Source organism: Balaenoptera physalus (assembly GCF_965194825.1).
Source record: "Balaenoptera physalus genome assembly, chromosome: 6".
In the NCBI taxonomy this organism is placed as follows: domain Eukaryota; kingdom Metazoa; phylum Chordata; class Mammalia; order Artiodactyla; family Balaenopteridae; genus Balaenoptera; species Balaenoptera physalus.
This window is the reverse complement of record NC_138885.1, coordinates 114,775,062-114,802,940: the sequence shown is the minus strand read 5'-3', so window position 1 is coordinate 114,802,940 and position 27,879 is coordinate 114,775,062. Positions and strand designations below refer to the sequence as shown.

Sequence of the window (27,879 nt, the reverse complement as noted above, 5' to 3'; positions counted from 1 at the left end):
ATGGTGATGAATTGGGGTTCTTTAATCCCCCAGAGTGCAAAAATCTATCCTCAGGGGAATCTGAGAAACAATGGCTCATCAAGAGGGAAGAAAAGCTCTTAATTCACATGCTATTTATCCTTTTGTTTTAAATTATAACTTTCGTCATTTAATAAGCTTTTTGGTCTCCAAGTGATTAATATCCTGCCAACTTGAGAAAATAACATTCTGTTAGAGTGACCTCAAAATATATGATTTTGTATTTCATATTACCTTCTTACTTCGAAAGATAAGGCAGATATGCCGTCACCACTGAAAACAGTCAAGTAATGTCTGGTGACCGCCATCTTCATTTTAGGGAAGTGCGTGTTCTTACTGGCGTGCATAGGATCTCAAATAACCTTCAGCGAACAAGAATGCATGTTTCCCCTCAATTCAGTATCTAATTATCACGGATGACTTTTTAAATTTCATAGCTAATTTCTGGTTATATCCAAAGAAGTGACAATTTTATAAGTCTGTAAGTGAAAACACAAAACAGAGGGTCCTTTTAATGAAACAAGAAACGTTAATTTTGCACAGTAATCCATCACCTTACGAAAATGTTGTTAATCATACTGGTGCTGGGGACAAGAAAAATGATGGGAATTCATTCACTTAAGCAACTTAGAGCTCTTTTCTCCATATTCTGTTTGCAGTTTACACCTTTTTCAACCCACTTTAATATTCTAATGCATTAATAATTCTTATGTGTGAAACACATCACAGTGTTTTTGTTCTTCCTCTCTCCCTCCAATGCAAATGATGGTCTGGTCTTGTCGGAGGACAAACCAGGTGGATCACATTCTTGGGAGATTACTGACAGCTTCTCTAAAAGAAAGACTGAAACAGTTGAGAAATTCTAAATGCAAACAAATATAAAGCTTTCAGGTTAAAGGTGATTTTACCTATTACTTATTGTGTCTCTATTGAGTTCATATAAACGGTTCATCTGATGAACGTTTATCAACTCTTGTTTAATTCTCTGATAACACATAATTGAGAGAGACAGCACTTTCTAGACTTAAATAAATGCCTCTATTCCTGTCTTTAAATGCCTACACTACTGGAATGAATAGCACTCTTTTGAAATTTATACTGTTGGTTATACTTTGTGGTCTGGAAACAAAATTGACAAAGGCTTGCAATAGCAAAAGAGATTTTGAAGAGGATGCACGTCTTGTAGTGATATGTCACCCCAGCCGCTGGACAGGTTTCCAAGTGCTGTTACAACAACCCAAATATGGCAAGGATCCTGGCATCTCAGGATCATTAGCTTGCTTTCCAACAGATGAGCAGACCCCTTCAGAATGCAAATACCAAGACCATTTCCAATCATGAGGGAATCATCACCACCACCACCATCATCATCACCATTATCATCATTATCACCATCACCACCATCACCATCATCACCATCATCATCATCATCACCATCATCACCACCACCATCACCACCATCACCATCATCACCACCACCATCACCACCATCACCATCATCACCACCATCACCATCACCATCATCATCACCACCACCATCACCGTTATCATCACCATCATCACCATTATCACCATCATCATCATCACCATCATCACCATTATCACCATCATCATCATCACCATCATCACCATCACCATCATCACCATCAGCATCACCACCATCATCATCATCATCACCATCACCATTATCATCATCATCACCATCACCACCATCACCATCATCATCACCACATTTGGAAATATGACACTGTTCCCTGAGAAATCTCTGTACAAACAATTCTGTTGAGATACTCAGATATCCATGCCTATCCATCATGACAGGCTACTTATTTTTGCCCCTGCTTACTGATGTCTATCCTTCCCTTGATGGCCATTCCCCCAAGAAGAGGGTTTTGCTCACCATAGAGGAGAAACCTCGTGTGAAACAAGGCTCAGAAGACCACCCAGGCATCTGGGGTGGCCCGTTCTTGCCCAGCAGTCCTGCCATATGGATGATTCAAATAGAGGTAAAGTTACGAGCTGCAACATAGCATAACTTGGAGCTTGCTTTCTGGAGTGGAAGTGTGTTAATGATAAGGATGCCAAGCTTATGCAGAAGTTACTGATTACTTTCAGGAACGATGAGCAGAAAATAGGAGACAGGCCGCTGTTAAAATGCTTTGGTAACTGCAGTTCTTTTACATTTCTTCTGTGGCAAGGAAGTGCAGAGAAATCACCCAAGATGCTGTCCACGGTTAAAGATAGTCATTGGTTGAAGGTGAGCACTTTCTTGGCTTCTCATTTTCTCGTCCACGTTTTGGGCTATTATAGCCGTTTAGAACTAGAACTTTGCCTTTAAAACCTAAAATATGTACCCCAGTTCCTTTCTTCCTCTTTTAGACATAGGTAGGCCCTCGGTAGAGGTTTGGCAAATATCCCTGGCGCATCTTTGACTAGAAATGCACTTTCTCTCCCTTTCTGTCACCCCCTCCTCTCTCCCTCTCCTTCCTTTATTTTGACACTTGGCTGTGTACCATTTTGAAAGCAGCACAGCCAAACCCATTTGCTGATCATTCCAGGAATGGCCTACATCTGGGAAGTTATTTTCCCATTGGGCCAGAATCTAAAAGAAAGTAGGGAACATCTTTTGTTGTTGTTGTTTCCACATTTTTGTTTCCGGAATTATGAGGTAATGTCCTCACAGCTGCAAAGAAATAAAAAAAATACTTCTGGACAGGATCTATTCACTTGTTAAGTATCACCAGAGAAAAACATATTTAGAGGTGAGACTCCATGAGAACAGACATCCATTTGTATTTTGATGTTTCTATTATACAGGGGCCATGGACTTGTATAGTATTTTAAACCTATTTTTTATTGGGCAAGATTGGCATACTCTAGTCCCATTTATTACTCCACAATTTTGAAAAAAAAAAAAGGAGGAAGTTTCTTCTTTTTTGAACAGCCGTATGAAATTAGGGCCAAAATGTTTTTTTCCATATGTGTATGATCCAAGAGTGTCTAGTTCATGGTTTCTCAACCTTGTCACTGCTGACCTTTGGGGCCAGATTATCCTTTGTTATGGGGTCTGTGCTGTGCATTGTTGGATGTTTAGCAATATCCCTGGTCTTTACCCACTAGATACCAGTAGTATTCCTCCCACCCCCGGTCATGACAAAGAAATATCTCCAGACATTACAATATGTGCCATAGGACAAAATCACCCTTGTTGAAAGCCACTGGTCTAGTTCTCTCTCTTTTTACTTTACATCTGTCTCGGTCGATGTGTCTCTAGTTCAATATCTGTATTCAGATATGTATATCCATATCTAAATGTATATGTGTATGTATGACTCTTTTATTACATATTCAGTTACCCTCTTTGAAAGAATAAACTCAGATACATGAGTCAATAAATTGATTGCAGTAACAATGTTCTTTTTCACGTATAACATGGGAGTTTGGAAAGGTGCTCATTTATGTCTCCATTTGAGAATCTGGGAAAGAATAAGGCACTTATTTCGAAAAAAATGCTTGTCTTCCATTCTATAGCAAACGTTCTCCTGAAAGAAAACAACAGTATCTCTGTCTTTAGCAGTGATGATTCTGAAGATATGTCATGGCATTTGTGGGTGTGATAGCCTGTAAGAAAATCGGGGTTTTTCAGCCATGACCAGTCTAATGTGTAAAGTTGGTTGTATTGCATCTTTTCCTTTAAATACCTGTTACGTTTTTAAAATTTGGTGAGCTGGTCCGAAAGTCTGATTCCCTTGGAACTTCTTTGCAAGTGAACTGTCTTTTCCTTTTGAAAAACTTTTGTCTCTGAGCATTCTTGCAGACTGCTTATGTGCTCTTTACCTCAAGTGCCTCGCCCATAAAGTGGTGGCGATGGTAGCACAGCTTCACTGGATCGTTCTATGATGCCACACAGTTCACTCGGAGCAGAACCTCACGTGTGCTTAGCTCTACAGAAGTATTGGCTGTTGTTGTTTAGATGCGCGAGGCACAGAGTGAGTGCTGGTGCTGAAGATCTTGGGACAGAAAAATGAGTAGCGTACACCCCTCGATCCTTCCCAGGCTGGTCTAAGAGCAGTTAAAGGGAATTTCAACAACCTGATTTTAAAGTGGGCCAAAGACCTCAACTGACACCACACCAAAGAAAATATACAGATGGCAAATAAGCGTATGAAAAGATGCTTCACATCACATGTCATCAGGGAAATGCAAATTAAAGCAACAAGATAGCACCACACACCCATTAGAATGGCCATAACCCGGAACACCGACAGCACCAAATGGTGCCGAGGGTGTGCAGCAACAGGGACTCTCCTTCCTTGCTGCTGGGGGTGCAAAATGGGACCCTCACTTTGGAAGGCAAGCAGTTTCTTACAGAACAAAACTACCCTTACTCCTTGGTGTTTCTTCAAATGAGATGAAAACTTACGTACACAATGAAACTTGCACTTAGATGTATACAGCAGCTTTATCCATAATTGCCAAAACCTGGAAGCAACCAAGATGTCGTTCAGTAAGTGAATGGATAAATAAACTGAGGTACATCCGGATTATGGAATATTACTCAGCACTAAACAGAAATGAGCTCTCAAGCCGTGAAAAGACATGGAGGAACCTAAAATGCATATCACTGTGTGAAAGAGGCCCATCTGCAAAGGCTGCACACTGTATGATTCCAACTGTATGTCATTCTGGAAAAAGCAAAACTATGGACACAGTAAAAAGATCAGTGGTTGCCAGGGGTTGGGGCTGGGGGCTGGGTAGGAATGAATAGGTGGAGCCCAGAGGAGTTTTTCAGGATTTTTTTTTTTTGCGGGGGGGAGCCAACATTGTTTTCTTGTCAACAGAACCTGCCTGGGGAAGTAGGGGGCCCACTCTGCCCCCAGAGGGGCAATGGACCTTGGTTGTCTGCGGCCCGTGGGGGAGATGGGTCCACCCAGTGAGAACAGCTCTGGCCACCACCGGCACCTGGGTGGTCAGAGGCAGGGTCTGGGGGGCCAGCAGGGGGCATGGGAGCCCCCCGGGGACCTGGGTCTTGGCTCCCCCTGGCTCATCTGCAGGAAGCCAGTGAGGGCGATCAGCTCAGGCCCACTGAGCCAGGTGGTGGAACAGCCAGAGGATGCAGTGGGGAGGACCCAGGGGGACATGCCTGGGGGTGGGGCCAGCAGCTTCAGAGAGCCCATCACCTGCTGAGGGGCCTGAGACAGGTACAGGGGAACGCACTGCCCACAGGGCAGCAGAGGGTCAGAAAGGAAGACATCTTCACAGCACATCACTGGGAACCCTGCATCCCTGGGCGGCTGCTCTCCACTCTAATGTCCAGCTAGACTGGCCCTGAGGCCTCTGCCTGAGGCTGCTTCGTACAGAGGCCAGAATGAGGGATGGCACAAGGTATGATACTATAGTTATGGACATGTCATTATACATTTGCCCAAGCCCATAGGATATACAGCCAAGGGTGAACTCTAATGTAAACTATAGATTCTGGATGATAATGATGTTTCAGTGTAGGTTCATCAGTTGTAACAGATGTGCCGCTGATTGGGATGTTGATAATGGGGGAGGCTTATGTGTATGGGGGCACAGGGGGTGTACGGGAATCTCTGTGCCTTTTAATTTTGCTGTGAACCTAAACTGCTCTAAAAAATAAAAACTTTTTTAAAATAAATGTTTTAAAATTTAATTTTTTAATTTAAAAAACCCTTTGAAGTTTCTCAGAAAGTGCTTAGTTCTAGGTAGTGAATGAAATTCAGATCTCTCATATGCTCTTGTCACTTAAAGATTTTCTGTTCCCGTATGACGCATGGGAACAGCTTAAGTAGACTTTTTAAATTGAAATTTGAAATCCAGGATAGGTATTGTGTAAGTAGAAAAGGCCATTGAATTCTAGGTCATCTATTCTATTAGGAAAACATAGCTGACTTCCCAGATGCTGGGTGCTTATAATTCTGCAGATAACACATTTTTCTTGAAATTGACTTTTTTTTTTTTTTTTGCAAAGCAAGGTCTTTTCTTGGGGTTATTGTGCTTTCTCTTGTATCCCATTTAATTCATCATGTTTTCTCAAGTGACCTCTCATTAAAACATGCTGTTTTTTTTAAGTCCGTATTAAAATAACCCAGAATCATGATGAATGGACTAGAATATCATATAAGTCAGGGTATAATGGACTTTGAGGTGCTCTGTATTAGTTTGATTAATTATTCTGTACTCTCTAATGAATAGCATAAATTAGCACAATGAAGAAGCATGTATCACAAGAAAACCATGTGACAAAAATCTGACTTAGTAAAGTCAATTAGAATGGGAAAACCATGTATCTCTAGTAATTCTTTTTTTCCTGCTTAGGTTTTCTCCACTACAAATGAAAGTCAACTAAACTACATTCTGAGCCTTCCAGCCTATATGTGTGTATCAAGGTGGTAGATTTTGCTTTAGTATTAAAATAAGTCCTTCTAGGATTTATTGAGTGTATTCCAAAACGGGTTACTAAACTCTTGTGTAGGAATGCAAGTAGTTTTCATTTATAGGGCACTGTATGTTTTTTCAAGTAACATTCGTTCAATGGTTGTAGTGATAATAGCAATAGAATCCAGTTCATGTATCCAGTTCATGTTATCTGGCAACACATTGTCTCTGGTTACTATTAATGCTTCTGAGTAATTAGCTCGATAATTTAAAATTAATCCTTAGCCTCTGCCGGTCAACATGCCAGAAACCAGGCCGTAATGAGTCTCTCGGGAACTGCTTATTACGAACCACGGATCACCCCTGTCAAGTTTCACAGCTGCCAAGCATCTATTTTGAAAAATAATAGGGGACTTGAGAGTGCCTTTAAAGACTGCTGCGATTTTTCTCCTCACCGTCGTCCCAATCAATACATAGCATCTTCCTTGAGTTGTTTATTTTATGAAGATACCCAGAGACTGAGGTGAGGCCGAGACACGGTGGAGGCCAGCGTGGCCTGGACCTGCTGGGGATCATTGCCCTGGGTGACTCATGCTTCCCGAGGTAGTGTCGGCCTTCAGGCTCAGAAGCAGAAACGGACTTGAGTTGGTGGAAAATTACGCGTGCGCGCGCGCGCGCACACACACACACACACACACACACACACACACACACACACACACACACACATATATATATATATATATCCAAAGATGAATTTATTACTTGATAAAGAGGATTGTATGTCTCAGTACCCAGGATGCTATGAGATAGCTGAAGAGCTGGATGAAGTACTCAGGACTCTACGTGGCAACATGGAGAGAGAGAAGGAAGCAACACTTGGAGTGGGATTCCATGAAGTCCTGTGTAGCGGAGTACGACCAACGGTCCTTCTCCCTCTGCAGCTGGTTCTCCAGCTTCAGCAAGCCTCGGAATCATTGGGTAGCCTTGTTTAACACAGCTCGCTGCACCCCAGCCTCAGAGCTTTTGATTCTGTGGGTCTCGGGTCAGACTCGAGATGTGCATATCTGACAAGCTTCCAGCTGAGGCTGACGTTACTGGTCCCGGGGCCCCACTTTGAGAACCACTGATGTAGGGTTATTTATGCTCTGGGGCTTCTCTCTAGGGTCCTTCTCTGCTTGGTAAGTTGTGCCACGTTCTAGCATGGAAACTTTACGTTCTCTGTCCCCTGACCTCAACACTCCTCTTCTGACCAACCTTCCTTCGTTCAAAGTTACATAACATTTATTAAGATTTAGCTTATTAAGTAGGAGTCAGTGGTGGCTTCCTCAGCAGGAATGCCACTGAGGGCACAGTTTCAAAACAGTCACTTATCTAGGGAGAGGGTTGGAGTCTCCGCTGGCCGTCATCTCTTTTGAAACATGGGTCACGGCTCCAATCTGTTGATGGGGGAAGAAGCCCATCACTGCTTCCTCTGACCATATGTGTTCAGGAAATCTAGGTGTAGGGGGAAGACGCCTTAACAGAGACCTCAGAGAGCAAAAGTCATTAGCGGTCAAGGTTTGTTATGAAATGAATTCAAGAACATGACGTTGGGGGTCTGGACACAGGGTAGAAAGAGCACCATAAGAATGGACTGGTTCCCCTTGGGGGAGGGCACATGCTGGGCATGGCCACATCATCTCCCTGTGACTGTGTGGTTGCTTATTTAAGAGGGCTGTTTTCACCACAGACTGGACTGCTTGATCCTAAAGAGTCTACTTTATGGTTAACAAGTGTCTCCTTATGATGCAAGCATATGCCTTAAGTACTTTATGTAAAACACGAGGGACCCGTCATCGTTGGCGAGATGGAGAGAAGATGGGACGTACAGAGACGCTGTGCTCTGACAGATGCCGGGAGGTGGCAGGGAGGTCAAAGTGAGGGAATAAACCCCGACGGTGATTTTTTGAAGGAAGTGGAAAAACTGCATGAAAATATTAAGGCAGATTCTCAGTTGGGGTGGAGGTTGGGGTTTGGTTGAAACAACATAGCATTTCTTCCATGGCTTTGATTTAGTTTAGTCACTGTTATGGGATGAACTGTGTCCCCCACCCCCAAATCCATATGCTGATGTCCTAACCCCCAGGACCTCAGAAAATGAGCTTACGTGGAAATAGAGTTGTTGGAGATAGAATTGGTTAAGATGAGGTCATACTTGAGTAGGATGAGCCCCTAATTCGATATGACTGGTGTCCTTATTAAAAGGGCAAATTTGGACACAGACACGCATAGATGTGAGGACACAGGTAGAAAACTATGTGATGATTGGATTTGCAAGGAGAACGGGCAGCTAATGCTTAAAAGGCCCGCACTCCCTGATGGCTTTCGGGTGGGGGTGTTTAAAGGCATCATTTGGGGTGAGGGTTGCAGGGTACATGCCTTTCTTCTGATTGGTTGGCGGTGAGGTAACAGGAATCTTAATCATCAACCTCTGGTTCCAACCAGACTGGGTCTTGTGCTCCGTATGTAGTCACCATTCTCCACCCGGGTGGGAGCCTTAGTTTCTGAAGAACAGCTCAAAGATACGTGTCAGATGGTTATGTATGTTCCTTGAGGAGCAACTAGGACTCTGTTTTATGCTGAACTATTGTTTAAGCTATCATTACTTTTTTTGCTTAACTGCTTTTCCTATGTTTCTGCATTCCCTCACTTCCCTAATTAGTAACTACTTCAGTCTGCTCTTTAGAACTTAGGGAAGGCCTGGAAGACTAAAGCCTTTTTCTGTAAACAAGAAACAGGGTACATGGAGGGGCTTTTGTACCAGGGAGGACCCTGCAGGGTCCTGCTCAGTTTCAGTCCCCCCTTTTCTTTGCTACTCCTCGGCCCTGATGGGAACAGGGACAGGACAAGCAAGGGAATAAAGTTTTGGATAGAGAGGTTAATTTTATGCTTGGCAGGAGAACTCGGTCTTAGGGGGACTCCGTTTGACCATAAAGCAAGGAACGTCTAAAAGTTAAGAGAAGGGCATGGACCAGATCCTCCCCTAGGACCTTCAGAGAGGGTTTGGCCCTGCTGACACTTTGATCTCAGACCTCTAGCCTCCAGAGCTGTGAGATAATATGTTTCTGTTGTTGAAACCATCTAGTTTGTGGTACTTTATTACAGCAGCACTAGGAAGCTTATTGTCACTGTGTTTCATTTTGCGTTTTAAATACTATTAGGAATAGTGTGATACTGTGATTTATAAGAATATATGTTTGGTTGTTCAGGTGACCAGAATATTTCTCATATTATGTATTTGGTCTTCACCCACTGGTTCCTGACTCCCAACTCTTAAAATCCTTGCAATTTCCTGTAATAAGAGTGATGAAGGTATCTTTTGTTATGTCAGTGAGAATGGGGTGACTTTTGGAGAGCTCCTGGGTAATCTAAAGAAGGGGGTTGGTTGCCGCCCGCTTCAGACATCCTGGGAGGGGAGGTGGGCTGGAGGTTGGATCAATCACCAATGGCCCATGATTTAATCATACCTATGTAATAAGCCCTCTGTAAGAACTCAGAAGGATGGGATTCAGAGAGGTTTTGGGTCGGTGACCACGTGGAGGTGCTGGGAGAGTGTTGAGCTTGGAGAGAGCACGGAAGCTCCGTGCCCCTTCCCCATGCCTTGCCCTGTGCGTCATTTCCATTTGGCTGTTCCTGAGTTATATCCTTTTATAATAAAGCAGTAATCTAGGAAGTAAAATGTTCCTCTGGATTCTGTGGGCCGCTCTAGCAAATTAATCAAACCCAAGGAGGGGTCATGGGAACCTCTGTTTATAGCCAGTTGGTCACAAGTATAGGTGACAACTTGGACTTGCAACTGGTGTTTAAAGCCAAGGAGGGATTGTTGGAACCTCCAATCTGTAGTTTGTTGGTCAGAAGCTCAGGTGATAGCCTGGGCTTGCTGTCGGCATCTGAAGGCGGAGGGCAGTCTAGTGGGACAGAGCCCTCATCCCGTGGGATCTGGCGCTGTCTCAGGATAGATAGTGTCCTAATTGAATCACCCTGTTGATGTGCAAGACTTGCTTAGGGAGGGAAACCACCCTCCCCCTCGCAACACACATGTTGGAATTGGGTCCAGGAACCCCAAAGAAATAGTATTTGTTGTTATTAGATTTTTAATGTTCCCCCAAATGGGGTTATGAGTTATGAATTTAATTTAGTGCAGCTCTGCATTAAAGTACTGGTCTGATCTATGCTTTGCATGGACCTTGTGCCTTTGCGGAGACTCCAGGCAACCAAATGATATAGAAGTTCATAAGACTGACCTTGTTCCTAAGCAGTTGAAAGTCATTTTCTTTATCATTAAATCAAAACTTATTGAGTGCTCTTAGAATTCTGACTTCTCCACAGTTAATCAATCACATGAGCCAGGCAGGACTCTAGAACTCTCTGTGTATTTCTAAGTTATTAAGAGTCGCTCCTTGTGTGAAAAGCACTCCTATCGATGGATTTGCATCTTGCCATAGACAGCAGCCTTGACTTTAGATGATCCCAGGGGTCTTCATAAACATCTCTGTGACAATCTTTATAAAAACACTCTTCTTCGCATTTTAGCAGAGAAGAAATGAATTTTTCCGAAAGCTCACAGTTTATGACGGGGAAGTGGCCTGGGGTTCTAAGTAGGGTCTTCTGACTCCACATGAGGTGTGCTTTCTATTAAAATATTTTGATTTGAATCAACAATGTGTTACATATTTTTAGACTTCCTGGGCTCCACTGTCTGCATCTCTAGAGAGAGGGCATTGGTCTTGAATCTCCCTTAACTGTCCCAATTCTCATGATCTAGAATTTTCCTCAGAACCTGGTGTTGCCAGTACTGCTGATGGCTTTCATGTGTTACTCAAATCCATGATAACGAGTGACCCAAGTGGCGAGACAGTCCTAGGCATGGTCATTCTGAGGTTTAGTGCCATCACTGGACACTTATATCCTCCCTCCCCACCCATTCTGCACTTTCCCTTCTCCTCAGACACTGGTGGGCATTTCTCAAAAAGTTCCCCATTTCATGTTCACTTCCAAGATGCAGGTTGTCTGCATCATTATCTTGGTCCCGCCCTTGAGTTTCGTGGGGTTGAGGAACATCTCTGTGGTCTTCCCTCTTAGGACTCAGACTGGATGGACCCTGTGTTGTGTCTTTCTCATGTGGTTTTGGCCTTTCTTTGTAGGCATTGTAGATGTTTTGGGGAGTTATTAGAGGCGTTAGTTAATTAGAGGATAAAATATTAGCAGGCAGAAGGTCTGAAAGTTAATAACTTCTCACCCCTTTGCTCTTTAATGGTTTTGAGAGGTTTAGGTAGGAATTCAGGGATGGAAAAGTCGATGAGACAGGGTAACATGTTACTGGGACACTCTAACCTCTTTCCTTTGGAAAGTTCCTTGTATTGTAAGACAATGGCATGTCATTAATGACTTACATGTGTCTTGTTTTCAGCAGGAAGATGGATTAAATGACCCTCAAAGGTCTTCTCTGATTTGTAATCATATGGTAGCATCTGAGTCAGAATTCTACAGTTTACAAACATTTTGAGTGGGTATTTGCAATCATGTTTTGGGTCCCTTTCCTTGTCCTGGTTGTACTTAGACAACAGGCTTGGTCCTAGTCGAATAGATCTTATACTTTCACAGAGAGGGACTGACAGAAATACCCACTGATGCAAATGCTTTGCACAGAAGGTGACTGTTAGTAATGTTGAAGGAGGTCTCAGAGAGCTCTGGGATCCCACATGGCTCATGTGATGAATGGTGGAGAGCCCTCAATAAGTTTTGATATAATAAATTGGTTTTCAATTGCTTATGAATAAGAGCAGCTTTTGTATACTCCCCTTCCCAGGTAGGATAAGATTGAATCCCTCTGTAGCTCAGAGATCTTGTGAGGTCATTGTTTTAGTGGCTGACTACATCCCTTTAGATTCTGCTAAAATTTCTCCTAATTTTCTGTTTTGTTCACGTATAAAACATCCCACAGTAAAAACACAACAGCAACAAGAGTGACAACAATTAAGGAAAGAAAAGACCTAAGAAGACTCCTAAACATTACTAGTCATTTAACATTGCCTAAGTATACTTTAGTGAGTTGTAAATATGTACCTCATCACTGTCTATCCAGAGAATGATAGTAAAAGATGTAATTAAGAGTTGTGTAAACTTATGTTTTTAAATTACTGTTCCACATTGCTCTTGCATTTTTTTCTCCTTTGACAATGGTTTGAACTCTTCACAGGAACTTTGATGTGTCTTTTAAACAATATTTCCACTGTTCCTTTCAATTGTTTGGTACACAGCCTCACACGAAAGTTGCTTTCAAAAGTGCAGATTAACATAGCTGCCAATAACAAGTGGAAACGTATCGGAAAAACAATGTTCTTTGGTGAATGTGCTCAAGAGACCACAATTCTCTTAGTTTCAGGAAAAATGTATTAACCTGCAGTGAAATTGTGATGGCTCCTAAACTAGCTTGGTTGATTGAGGAGGATCTTGTTGGGACTTGAAGAGATGTGTCCTTGGGCTAAAACGCTGACCCCCTCACCAGCCTTTTCGTAGGAACCCACTTTCCTCTTCTGCACTGGAGGGGCTACACTTCCGTGCTGCTCTTACACCTTCCCACCATGGGGTTCATTTCTTCAACACCCTCATCTTTTTTGAGAAATATGCCTCATATCTGCTTGCCTTTGTGGAGACCTAGCTTCTTCCAGAAGCCCTTCCATTGGAGAAAGCGCATTCCCTCCCGCATTCCCCATAGACGTGATGTCTATGGCAAGATGCATACTTTTCTCGGGTTGTGTTATTCATGCAGCATATTCTGAGATTTTGAGATCTGAGCTCAGAACGTTCCTGGGTGGTGTTCTTAGGATCAGCCCTGGAGGGGAAGTGGACGGAGCCTGGAGTGGGAGGAGGAGTCGGGCTGCGGGCAGGAGCAACTGCAGCCACCGTGGGTCTCATCACACGCTCTGGAGCTTAGGGTGCCTTGAAAGTTACCCTGAATGGGACAAGGTTGGTCCTTTGTTCCCCAGCATCAACCAGGCATTGGATATGGGCATCTCCCTGAAGAAACATGGCCTTGGGTCGGCTCTTTTCAACCAAGTACAACTTCTGGGCGGGGAGAGAGGGAGTTTAGCTGTGAGCTGTCAGCTCTCAACACTCTCAAGAGCCAGGAATGTGTTCATTTCAGTCACATGGTTGGGATGTGGGGACATCTTTGTGGTCCATGGCAGTATTACCCACAGACAATTACTCTTATTTTGTAGAACAGAATTCTACAGTTCCAACCATTGGCACCCCTTGGCCCTCTCACCCACCAGAACTCTTCTGTCTTACGCTTTTTAAACTCCACTTTTCCATGCTGAGCACAAACACCTACCATTTTAGTGCTTTTATTTCCTTTGCACAAGTGCTCTGTCTCGTTCACCGCAAGACCTTCATTCCGTAATCCCTCAAAGTTCAGATAGTCTATTGGCCTAGTGTTTACCACATGTGCCACATTGTAAGGAACGTTCAGGGCATCTGTTAATCTACAGGTTCCAGGGTCATGTCTAGGTCTACTGAGTCAGTCCCTGAGAACCTTTATGTTTAACACATTTCCCAGGTGATTCTTGAACCAGGGAAGTTTGAAAGTACTGTTACATTGACGCTTCTTGTAATTTCCTGCTGAGTCCTGTCTAGGACCCGTGATGCATCATTTTAATCTTTTTTTTTTTTTTTTTTTCCCCCAGTAGTTTCATTTTCTTGCCCTTTGGCTACTCTCTAGCTATAAAATTCTAACTCTAAATCTGTCAGGCTCTAATAGCTGCCTACTTGGATGTCAGTTCAGTGCTGGGTACTGCCAGAGAAGGTCACACACCTGTATGGAGTGGTGTGACTGTAAATGCATAGTCTCAGCCGCAGGTAAACATGTGAACTGTCCGTCCATCCTCCGAGTGTACCTCGGGTCAACTCCAACTCTCATCTTCCTTCAGCAACGAGTGCACTTTTCACTTCTCTCCTTAAATTCCCTCCCCCATTACACTCACGTCTTGTGGAAAATTTCCTCAGTTCTGGTCTCATTGGGAAAAATGAAGGGCACGGGAAGCTCCTGCCTCCCAACTTCCCGTCAGGACAGATTCTGTACTCACATTCCATGTAGACAGCATCGGAACTGACACTGGGTTTACCTTCGGTGTTTGTGGTATGGGCAGACCTGCCTGCATCCGCAGATCATACCCTGCTCCTTATCAGCACAGGCCCACTTTCTAGAAAATACTTACCAGTTTAGTAAATCCCTCACTAATTATTTCCCGACTGCAGATTAGGGAAAGCGGGAATAGTCCCCAAAAGAGTAACTATGAAGATACGTCAGTATGGAGGAGAAAGGGATTTGTGGAGAGCTGACATACATCTGTATACAGGATTTCATGGGATCTAAGAAGCCATGGGCAGAACATCCATTTTTACATAACCCTAAGATTTTTAAAAGTGATAGTAAAAAAAAAAAAAAAAAAAAGTGATCGTAAATAATGACAGACGGTTTAATGATGGTCATTTATGAAGCATCATTTGGCCTCACTAATATCTTGTTGCTTTGTTAACAGCTTTCATCTGGTCCAGGAGATTTGGTGATTTCTTCTGCCTTCATTTGCATTTTTGCATGAGATTGTGAATCCTTTTGTTCATGTATTAGTAAGAATGTGTAGCACAGATTCATCTACTTGTGACATACTCCTTCTTTAAATCCTATAAAGTATTAGTTATTAGTTACAAGAAAATATGAAAATGTGCAAGTTCAGTCTTTCCACCAATGAATATTTGCTGCACCTCTTTAGTCTTTGCATTTCTGAGCACAGAATAATTTTTCCTTTCAATGTCAAATCTTAGTCTAATTATTTCAATCACATTTTTTAAAATTAATTTTTATTGGAGCATAGTTGATTTACAATGTTGTGTTAGTTTCTGCAGTACAGCAAAGTGAATCAGTTATACATGTGCATATATCCACTCTTTTTTAGATTCTTTTCCCATATAGATCATTACAGAGTATTGAGTAGAGTTCCCTGTGCTATACGGTAGGTTCTTAGTAGTTATCTATTTTACATATAGCTGTGTGTATATGTCAATCCTAATCTCCCAATTTATCCCTCTCCCCTTCTTTCCACCTTGGTAACCGTAAGTTTGTTTTCTACATCTGTGACTCTATTTCTGTTTTGTAAATAAGCTCACTTGTACCATTATTTTAGATTCCATGTATAAGCGATATCATATGGTAATTTGTCTTTCTCTGTCTGACTTCACTCAGTATGACAATCCCTAGGTCCATCCATGTCACTGCAAATGGCATTATTTAGTTCTTTGTTATGGCTGAGTAATATTCCACTGTATGCATGTACCACATCTTCTTTATCCATTCATCTGTCAATGGACATTTAGCTTGCTTCCATGTCTTGGCTATTGTAAATAGCGCTGCAGTGAACATTGGGGTGCATGCATCTTTTCAAATTATGGTTTTCTCCGGATATATGCCCAGGAGTGGGATTGCTGGATCATATGGTAGCTCTAATTTTAGTTTTGTAAGGAACCTTCATACTCTTCTCCATAGTGGCTGCACCAATTTACATTCCCACCAACAGTGTAGAAGGGTTCCCTTTTCTCCACACCCTCTCCAGCATTTACTGTTTGTAGATTTTTTGATGACTGGTGTGACGTGATACCTCACTGTAGTTTTGATTTGCATTTCTCTAATAATTTGTGACGATGAGCACATTTTCACGTGCTTTTTAGCCATCTGTATTTCTTCTTTGGAGAAATGTCTATTTAGCTCTTCTGTCCATTTTTGGATTGGGTTGTTTGTTTTTTTGATATGAGCTGCATGAGCTGTTTGTGTATTTTGGAGATTAGTCCCTTGTCAGTTGCTTCATTTGCAGATATTTTCTCCCATTCTGAGGGTTGTTTATGGTTTCCTTTGCTGTGCAAAAGCTTTTAAGTTTAATGAGGTCCCATTTGTTTATTTTTGTTTTTATTTCCATTACTCTAGGAGGTGGATCAAAAAAGATCTTTACGCAATTTATGTCAGAGAGTGTTGTACCTATGTTTCCCTCTAAGAGTTTTATAGTATCTGGTCTTACACGTAGGTCTTTAATCCATTTTGAGTTTATTTTTGTGTATGGTGTTAGAGAATGTTCTAATTTCATTCTTTTTCATGTAGCTGTCCAGTTTTCCCAGCACCACTTATAGAAGAGGCTGTCTTTTCTCCATTGTATATTCTTTCCTCCTTTATCAAAAATAAAGTGACCATATGTGTGTGGGTTTATCTCTGGGCTTTCTATCCTGTTCCATTGATCTATATTTCTGTTCTTGTGCCAGTACCATACTGTCTTGATCACTATAGCTTTGTAGTATAGTCTGAAGCGAGAGAGCCTAATTCCTCCAGCTCCGTTTTTCTTTCTCAAGATTGCTGTGGCTATTCAGGGCCTTTTGTGTTTCCATACAAATTGTAAAATTTTTTTGTTCTAATTCTGTGAAAAATGCCTTTGGTAATTTGATAGGTATTGCATTGAATCTGTAGATTGCTTTGGGTAGTAGAGTCCTTTTGACAGTTTTGATTCTTCCAGTCCAAGAACATGGTATATCTCTTCATCTGTTTGTGTCAGCTTTGATTTGTTTAATCAGTATCTTATAGTTTTCTGAGTACAGGTCTTTTGGCTCCTTAGGTAGGTTTATTCCTAGGTATTTTATTCTTTTTGATGCGATGGTAAATGGGATTGTTTCCTTAATTTCTCTTTCTGATCTTTTGAATCACACTTTAAGTAGTAATTAAACCCAACATGTGTAGAACCAACAAGGTACACAGCTCAGTGTAAATGGTGATAGCGTGCACAACTGTGACCACCAAGTTCACATGTGTGGAGTGTTGACCTCTATGTCATGACTGCCACCTGGCCAACAGTGATGGTGCACGTTCATCACAGTTGGGGTAAGAAGCACCCCGACTTCAGAAACAATCAGATTTTACGTCTTCATGGTGTGTTATCTCAGGACTTTTCCTAAGGTTGTTGAAAGGGTACGTTCTAGGTCCAAACAAGTGGATCCTGGTTATTAATCATGTTCCCAGAACTCATTGCCTCCTCGTGTCCACCAAACTTTCTTTCTGTGCTTTGTCTCTAATTACTGTGGACTGCCCGTGTAGCTGGGATACTTAGATTTTAGTGGGAACCCCATATCCAAAGTTGGATGGGCTGGCCCGGCTGCCATGGAGACCGAGCTGAAGCTACATAACTGAGCATAGCCTCCTAGTGTCAGAAAGTGCCACCTCTTCATTCAGACACCCACCAAAGGGACTGCTGAGAGGCAGCCCATTGGCAGCTGATGGCAGTCCTCATGCCAGTGGCTTTAGTGTGTCTGGGTTATGATAATCTTAAAGAGTGCAGAAGATTTGCCTTCGCCTCTTGATGACAAAAGCAAAATGTGCTTTTATATTAAATTTTAGAGAGGTTTTAACATCTCATGTTTATGCCCAAGGACTTAATATGCCACTTACCTCAGACTTTTGGGACCTCTTCTATCTTTCTTGCCTGTTTCATCCACTTCCTCCCCTACGGCTCCTTCTCTTCTTCCCAGTCTTGTCTTTCTCACCATCACTGAGACCCACACAAATGATCAAAACTAAAGTCAGGGACCCTTCAAAGTAAGGGTTGGAAACAGAAGTGGGTGTGGCCGACTCAAGCCACCTACCTTGGAGATAACCCTTCCAGCACTTCGAAGCAGATGGTCATTCCTACATGATGAACCCTTGTACCTCTGCCCTGCCAGCCTGGGCACTTTATTCCATAGGTGTTTACTTTCTAGACAAGCAGCTATGGCGACTGGGGAGAGGTTCCTGGAATTGGGAGAATCCACACAATTTACAAGCGAAGTAAAAACTTGAGAGTGATGTCTGAGCATGCCTGCCTTTATAAGCTGCATTCATCGACCCTGTTTCTTGTCCCTGCTATGAAGCAGAGGCTGGGAAGAGAATGAAGTTTATACCAAAATTTCTTTATTTTTTAGGTTTCCCAGGAACAATGCTGTAGTTGTTTAGTTTATATAGCTACTCTATTGCTCATGCTTCCCTTACTTTGTAATACGAGTCATTTACTAAATTTTAGTTATTACATTTAATGCTCCCTCTAAGGCTACCTAAGATTGGATTTCTTTCGGCACAAGTCATTTATTCAGTCTTGAAATCTTCCAGGGCTTTATGTGATTTTTGTGGAGAATGCACAATGTACCAGAATTTCCTCCTGAAAATATAAATTTTATTACCAAACATGGTTCAGTGAATACATATCCAAAATCATATCTGTGGCAAGAATGAATTCAGAGCTAGCACATCCTCTTGGAGGAGATTACAGTTGGAAGACTACTGCCTGAGGTGTGCTAACAGAAGCTAGTATCTCCGATTCTATGGTGGGTCCCAGCATTCTGCCAGAGACAGTAAGTAGTAAAAGTTGCGTCCTCATTTAGTGCTCTCCCACAGACAGAATTTGTAAGCATATTCCTTATTAAAATTCACAGTAAAGTGTTAAAGAAAGTAATGTTTTCCCATATGGCATCGTCGAGCCCTTGCTGTTCTATACATTTTTCTTTAGATGACTTTATTTACATCTATAAAAAGATAATTAGCATGATTATTTCTTAAATAATTTGTACTTGATTCTGAATACAAGTTTTTGTTCAGATTTTCATATTCTCAGGCCGAATCTCTTGGACATTTACTCTACAGGAAACAAAATAATGAAGCCATTTCTTAAAAGCTCCACCCAGAGAAGATGAAAAATTTGTTCAGCTCCATCTATTTATTTCCTTCTTTTCAGTTCCTCATGATCTAATGATTAAGTTTAAATTTATTTGTATGACTCCCTATTCCATTCATTTATTTACTCAGTCAATATTCATTAAGATCATGAGGGAGCCAGTGGTGAGGGGGAGATACAGACACATTCTGTCTTTAAGGAGGTCATAGGCAGGGGTGGGGTGGGGAGTGGTGGTGATGATCACTAAGGACAAACAACACGAATATGTTTATACTTGGCAACTGTGTAGAGTGCCTCGGAAGAGAAGCACAGGGAGGCACAGAGCATATGCAACAGGGGAGCTGTTGTAGTCAGGGAGTGGGGGTCAGGGAAGGCTTCCTGAAAGAAGTGGCACTTGCAGTGACCTGAAGGGTGCATGGGAGTCGACTTGGGGAGGGGACAAGTTCTGGGTGGGAGGACAGCACTTACAGAGGTTCTCATTCCTGGATAAGCTTGCCAGGTGTGAAGAAGTGAAGTAAAGAATGTGGCCGGGCCCTGCATTCCAGTGGTGGGGGCCAGAGGGCAGGGCTGGGTGTCTGGAGAGGTATATTTGTATGGTTAAATACTGTTTTCCTATAGAATTCATTTCACTGTGAGAGATTTGTAGAATCCAGAGGGAAATTTTTCAGGGGGAGTGGTTAATGAAAAGGCTGTTTATTTACTGAGGACGATCTGTAACATTTGAAGGAACTCCTACTCTAAACAACAAATGTAAACACAGAGCTTTTTTTCCCTTTTCAGTAGACTTTGTTTTAGAGCTGTTTTACGTTCACAGCAAAATTGAGCAGAAAATACAAAGAGTTCCTATGTACCCTCTGACCCTGTACATGCACAGCCTCTCCTGCTATCACCCTCCCTCCCTAGTGGTGCATTTGCTACATGGATGAACCTTCATCGACATGTCGTCATCACCCCAAGTCCATAGTTTACATCAGGGTTCGCTCTCGTACATTGTATGGGTTTGGACAAATGTATAATGTATCCACCATTACAGTATCATACGGAGTGGGTTCAGTGCCCTAAAAGTCCTCTCGTGCTCTGCCTATTCATCCCTCCCTCCCCTCAACCTCTGACAACCACTGATCCATTTACTGTCTCCATAGTTTTGCCTTTTCTAGAATGTCATAGAGTTGGAATCGTACAATATTGTAGCCTTTTCAGATTGGCTTCTTTCACTTAGCAATATGCATTTAAGTTTCCTGAGAAATATTTTGAATGAATGTATAGTTGTGATGATCACTGGCAAAGATTCATTTTAAAAAATATTTTGAGCCATGGAAATGCTTACTCTCAGTTTGTCTCCTGAACCCCTCTTTTAGCTGCTGTTGAATATATGAGAAACTTTGTGAGTATATCGACAATACAAAGGAATAGCCTTATAACAATAAATGAAATCAACTATTTTATTTCTTAATTCCAAAGTAATAGGAAAATATTCTGGATTAAAATGAACTGCTAAATTTTAATCTATGCCTTCATTTTAAAAACCTTACATTTAACATGAAAAGAAAATCATCGATTGAGTCACAGCTAATTGCTTGTGGTTTCATAGGGTTGGTTTGTAAAGTGTAGGTCTATTGCGGGTTTTGTGGAATGGTTTCAACTCAAATGTTCTGTCCTGCTGTTGGGCAGTCACTCAGTGTTGAGTTTCCGCAACTGCACACTGCTTAGTCCTTGTGGCTGTTCCACACCATCACCTGCTTGTGCTAAAAAACAAGTGGGATCTGTTCTGATTCTCTTTTTTCTTTGCAAATGGTTGTATCTAGATAACTAGTTTTCATCTCTCTCTATCCTTCCCTCGAGGGCTGTCTTTGAGTGAAGTGTTTACTTGAAGCTTTTGAAGAATTATTTTTCTTTAAGGAAAAAATCAAAAGGCTAGAAATGGAGGGACTTTGAAAATATCATTGAAATAGTGTCTGGGTGCCGTTGATTGAACTTATATAGACTCTTTGAAAGTTGGATTGACTGGCATTCATGTTTGATCTAGTTAAACCAATAAAATACAGGATATAATCTTTATATAATTACAAAAGTCCCGCTGTCTGATCCTACCTGGAGGTTACAATGATGATTCTAGAGGCAAATGTCTTTCATGCCTAATGTACTTTGTCTCTTTATTTTGCTGGCTTTTAGCCAGAGTGAGACTTTTTTATTTTTGTTGTCAATTGGCTTTACTGGTGAAGGCTATTGTAATCCAACTAAAAACTTCCCCCAGGCGGGATGTTGAAATGTACCGGGATTCTTGTCTTTTTGCATTGCTTTCCTGCTCAAAGAGCATTCCAGGTAAGCAACGTAGGTGGATGGTGCAATGTACGTGCACACCTGGCCCAAACACAGTGGCTGGAGTTACTCAGGGGTTTATAGACATCCTTGATGCCATTAGGCAGGGTTCTTAGAAGTTCTTTGTAGAGGTAAATTGTATTGTATGGCCGATGCTGACTGATAAAGGCAAACGCATAGGGCAGCTGCAAAACCTTGACGTTGGGGGGGGGGATTGTTTTAAGAAAAATAGGAAACCCAAAACCCAAAAAAGAAATAGGGTGGAAATGTATGTGTGTGTGTGTGTGTGTGTGTGTGTGTGTGTGTGTGTAGAAAATTTCTGCATAGAGAAAACTCCATGAATAAATTCAAAAGGCAAATGATGCACTGGAAACATTTTACAACACCTATTACAGACAAATTATTATTAAGTCTAATTGGTACTAATAGCTGCTACAATTGCTAAGAAAAGGGTAAACCATCCAAAATAGAAATGGTAAAATGCATAGACAGTTCACCGTAAAGGAAATACAAATGGCCAATCAAAGGCAATTAAAGCAATTGCCCTCTCATCACATTGGCAAACATTGGAAAATTGCTGCCACCCAGGGAAAAAAACCATGATAATTCCCCCCGTCCCACCTCCTACCCCCCAAGCCTCACTAATAAGATGGAACCGGTTAGCATAGGATGAGTGTTATACACAGGAGCTGGGAGACTGTAAGTCCAGGCTTCCTCCTCCACTCCTCAGAACACAAATAATGGCAAACAAAGTAACGTCAATAATCACAGTAGCCTTTCTTTTTTTTTTTTTTTTTTTTTTACATCTAACTCTGTGCCAAATATTTTGCTAAATACTTTGCATGGATTACCTTTTTAATCTTCCCAAGCAAACTGTGACATACTATCTTCAGTAATGAAAAAAGAAATGATTATAATCACAATAATCTTCCATGCCTGCTCGCGCTGTTGCCCCGAATATTTCTTTCTAATGACAGCTTTTCATTTTATGATTAATGGGAAAGTTTGCTTAAAATGAAAATGCTTTGGTTGAGGAAATGCATTGATATTAATTCCCAATAAAATGTAGACAACAGATGGGCTTTGTGGCTTATTGGGGTATACGAGCCAATAGGACAGGGAACGCTGTGTTTCAGCATGGGGGGAGCTGCAGCAGAGTTTGCATTTGCTGGGCGGCTGAAGACAGTCTTTGCTGGATTCTTTTATTGTTGAGGTTGGACCATTTTATCTACAAAGGGAACAAAAGAATTCTAACCAAGGTGTGCCATGACCAGAGCGTTTCACAGATCTAATCCTCTATTTTCTTTTAAACCCAATGACATTTACTAAATAAAATACTTTATTTCCAATAAGTCAAAATCCACTGTAATCTGCTTTCTACCTATTCAGCCAGCTTCCTCTCCTATTGTCTGCTCCAGCCCATTCATCCGATCTGCTATTCCCTGAGCTTACAGCGTTCAGGACTGTCTGGACCAATTCTACTCTCCTTCCAAGATTATAAACCCGGAGATTCCTTCACAGCCCACTGTAAATCTCACCCTGTGTCTCACTCAGCTTTCCTCACTGGGGCACTCACAGTTGAGTTTAACCACTGGCTTCAGGATGTCCATATTTTAGTTGCCGTCTTTGACTCCCAGTTTCTTAAGTAGAAAATGGGTAAATGAAACTTGTGTCGTATATGGGATGATTATGTGGGGCTGAATATGTCCAACACCAGAGCAAGTGCCTGCTATACAGATGTGGCTAGTCATGTAATCATGATAATATTTATCGATAATAATCAGGTCAGTGGCATATTACCCCACTGGTAATATTTTTGTCAGCCACTAATTGGGGGCAGGCAGCAGTTGCCACGCCTACTTTTGCAGGCCCAGTCACCTTTGCGTGGCCTTTGATGGAGGCCACCTCTGTGAGAACCAGGAGCTGGTCCAGTTGCTAGTGTGAAACTTTGAAGCACACAGCAAACAGGAAGGCCGGTCTGCTGGACCACGCTCTAGTTGAGGAGCTAAGGCTTAGATCAAAGAAAACAGATCCTACAGCAGGAGAGGGTGTGTGTGATACATCTTTCAAGAGCAGTGCAGCAAATGCAGCAGAGGCAGACCTCCAGAGGTCCTGCCCATCTGTCCAGGAAAAGGAAGACCTGGAGGGGAAGGAGGTGGAAGCTGGTCCGAGGTCAAGGTTCCCAGAGCAAGGAGCAGGACCCTCTGACCTGACACGAGGAGGCAGAAGGTCGTCAGGATCTGGCCCTGACCTAGTCTCTTAGATTGGCGTCCATTCACTTCAGCCCTGAGTCTCTTTAGAAGGAATCTCACTGGTTCCCATCTCTGGGATGTGAGCACAGAGCACTCAAGTTGGGGCCGGGATGTTCTCTGACAGACGTGGTCCTCGGAAGTCCCAGCAGGACCCAACCCCGCATGGACCAAAGACCCTTCCGGGAAAAGACAATGAGGGCGGATGTTCTCCAAAGTGCCTGAACCCTGCTGTCAGCTTTCCTGTGATAATATACTCCTCAACGTCTGGCCCCTGCTTTTTGTTGCAGTTGTCACCCTGTTTATGACCGACAGCTCAGTCTGCCTAACCCCGCTGTGAACTTTGAGTTTGTCACCAGGCCAAGGGCTCCTTTTCTGAAACACCAATTTGCCCATAATGCCCTCTTTCTTGCACCCTTTTTACTAACACATCATTTCCAGTAATTAAACCATGTCCACTGTTTGTCCAGCTTTGGCCTCTGCCCAATCTAATTATTTCTCTGATGTCAACCCTGCCAAAGATCATACTTAACCTCAGCCCAGGCTGTTCATGTACTGCTCCAGCTTCAGCCCTTGTTTGTCGGACTGATGAACATTGATACGTAGAGAGAGATGAGGGCCCCCTGAGGATGTGCGGACCTTAAGAAGGGGATGAGTAGGTTGATACCAGATTATCTAAATTGCAGGTATGTTCAGCAATTTTGGGGAGTTAAGACTGTAAAGGAGAAAGGGCCGTATGGTGCAGAGATTTAATAGCTAAAGCCTTACTGTGGGACTGAGATCTATAGCCGAGTGATGTTTAGATAGGAGAGGAAAATTTCTAATCCTAAACAGTTGAGATCTACCCAGTGGTTTTGGGAATCCTGCATTATTAAGAGACATGATTGTGAATGGAAGAGCAAATATCCGTACAATGGAAGGTGACAACGAACAAGAATGACGTATTGACATACGTGACAATATGGGTGAAGCAAAAATACCATATCACCTAACATAATGTAAAACATTATGAAATGAAAGAAGCCAGACACAGAAGACTACGTATTGTATGATTCCGTTTATGAGAAGTGTCCAGAGTAGGTAAATGTATAGAGAAAGAAAGTACGTTCGTGGTGGCCAGGACCTGGGTGGAAGGACTGCTGTTGGGTACTGCTTTCTGTCAGGGCTGATGAGAAAGTTCAGAAATTAGTGGTGATGGTCACACAGCCTTTCTTCTGAAAACCACTGAGTTATATGATTAACTTTTGTGTTTGTGAATTATGTATCAATAAACGTGTAATAAGAGTATTTTTCAAAAGATACATTATTGGTTCAATGTTCTTTTAACTGCAAGCAAAGGTGATGCTGTTCTATTCATACCGATGTTCTTAAAATTATAAGTGTAGGCATTCATACATAGGAAATGGACTACTTCATCTCATACCCAACCTTGAACTTCAAAGAACAAGAGGCCACAGCATCTTAATTTTGGGGTGACTGTTTCTGTTATCTGTTACAACCACCCCAGCGTAGAACAATCTGATGTAAATATCACAGTCCAACCATCACCAAAATTTTAGTCATGTGGAAAGACAAGTTTCAAGCAGAAATTCAAATACTAGGGATAATAAATCATAGTCCTACAAAACTATATTCAAAAAGATACACACACCCCTATCTTCATTGCAGCACTATTTACAATAGCCAAGACATGGGAGCAACCTAAGTGTTCATCGACAGATGAATGGATAAGGAAGATGTGGTACATATATACAATGGAATACTACTCGGCCATAAAAAAGAAGGAAACAATGCCATTTGCAGCAACATGGATGGACCTAGAGATTATGATACTAAGTGAAGTTAGTCAAAGGCAAATATCACAGGATATCACTTATATGTAGAGTCTAAAATGTGACACAAATGAACTTACCTACAACACAGAAATAGACTCACAGGCATAGAGAACACACTTGTCGTTGCCAAGCGGGAGGGGGGTTGGGGACGGGAAGGATTGGCAGTTTGGGGTTAAGAGATGCAAACTATTGTATATAGAGAATGGATGAACAACAAGGTCCTACTGTAGAGCACAGGGAACTCTATTCAATATCTTGTGATAAACCATAATGGAAAAGAATATGAAAAAGAATGTATATATTTATATAACTGAATCACTTTGCTGGACAGCAGAAATTAACACAACATTGTAAATCAACTATACTTCAATAAAATAAATTTTAATGAACAAATAAATCCTAGTCCTAGTATTTGGTACGTGTTGAGTAACTGTCAAGCTGTGTGAAGTGGATTGTGTCTCACTTAGTTATCCCACTGACCTCATGCAGGAGATATTGTCCTTATGCTTTACAGACAGATACACTGAGGGACAGACATAGTAAGTCCCTTGTCCAGAGTCACACATCCCAGTGAAAGGGAAAGAGGAGGTTTTTCCCATGGGATTTGACTTCCAGGCTCAAACAATTATTACTGAATTGGTTAAAATTGAAAGCCTCCAGGATGCCAACTTGTAAATTTACCACAGCTGCTTACTATGGAAGAACCGTCTAGCATTCATTTTCCTGTTGGTCTGTATTCCGTTGCTCAGCACACCCGAGAGGTGGCTCAGACACTTTTCCTTTTGAAACACGTTGAAATCTTCGTTATTTTATATGTATTTGTTTCATAAAGTCAAGGGCAAAAAATGATTTCCCATTTTAGGAAGAGAGACATATATCAGGGTGGCAAAATTAGTCTTTCATTAATGCAAGTATTTTAAAATTATATTAATACACACAGGTGTATGTAGATTCCAAATAGAAAATTATTTAATGAGTCAATATTTCTTTTTCTTTTTGCAGAACAACGGTTCCCTGGTTTGGTGCCAGAATCACAAGCAATGTTCTAAGGTATGTTCCCTACAACTGTATCAGTATTTTAAAAAACATTTCATTTTGTAACAACTGTAGAGTCACAGGACGTTGCCAAGCTAGTACAGAGAAATCACATGTACTCTTCATTCATTTCCCACCAGTGGTTACCCTTTACGTATATGTAGAACAATATCACAAGCAGAAAATTGCCTTGGTACAAGGTATGTATATAGTTCTATGAGATTTTATCACATGTATGGATTTAGTTAGTGTAGCCACCACTGCAATCAAGATACATGTGTCAACATTTCTGTATACTACCTTATTTCTCTCTTTATTCTCTAATTATTTCAATCAAAAGTATTTTTAAGGAGAAAACATCTTCTGATTGCACGAGAAGATTTAATGCATTCTACTTACACCTAAGTTGTTTTGTATGCGTTTATTGTGTTTATGTGTGGGAATTGCTCGTTCACTAATCTGATTCTTTAACTAAGCAGTCTCTTTTCTATCTTTGAGTATTTCTTGTTGCACACACATGCTCCAAAGCTATCATTATACTCATTCATATGTTTCATAGCATAGATTTCTTACCTCAGTCTCCAAACATCACCATCTTTAAATATATTTATATGTGTATATAGAGAGTATATATGTATATATATGCTTTAGCTCCAGTCTCAAAGTTGGTTTTATATTCAGATTATATAAGTGAATAAAGTTTAAACTTGCTATAAATACTGCAGTACTTTGGGATTGTAATAGTGTTTGATGAGATTTCTTTCATGGTTACGAGTATTAGACCGAAAATTGAAGCATTCCTTTATTTTACAACCAAAATTTCGCCTGAGCAATACACAATAATATGAAACAGCATATTTATGAAGAACATTATTAGTTTCAAAGGTCTTTCAAACAAATTATCTCAAAGTAAATGATTGTAGAATAATGTTCCTAAACCTAAAACTTCACTATAATGATACATTCTGACATTCATGCATGCGTTGTGTCATTTAATCCGCATGAACGTTATTAAAAACAACAGAATTATTCTGTGAATGTGAAATAATTTGGTGAAAATAAACTTTGCTTAGTTCTGACTCTCTAGATCCTGGGCAGAAATGAAATGTCTGGTTTATGATCCTTTTACTCTTTTTATATAATATCATACATATTTGCTCTGATAAGGTATTTTCTGGTTATCTATTATATTAATTGTTCTTCAGTTGGTGTTCTGGGTAATTTTTTTATGTCATCACTGCA

The 27,879-nt window shown here is 41.4% G+C and overlaps 1 protein-coding gene across 1 annotated transcript in view; it reads left to right on the top strand.

Annotated features, from left to right (window-relative positions):
- The window catches only part of LOC309662928 (uncharacterized protein), a gene marked incomplete at its 3' end in the record, with an annotated part of 112,055 nt that overhangs the window by 10,983 nt on the left and 73,193 nt on the right, over nt 1–27,879 (top strand). The window contains exon 2 of the mRNA XM_082466134.1: nt 26,605–26,652. Coding sequence (XP_082322260.1) covers nt 26,605–26,652 — 48 coding nt within the window. The remainder of the gene's footprint in view (nt 1–26,604; nt 26,653–27,879) is intronic.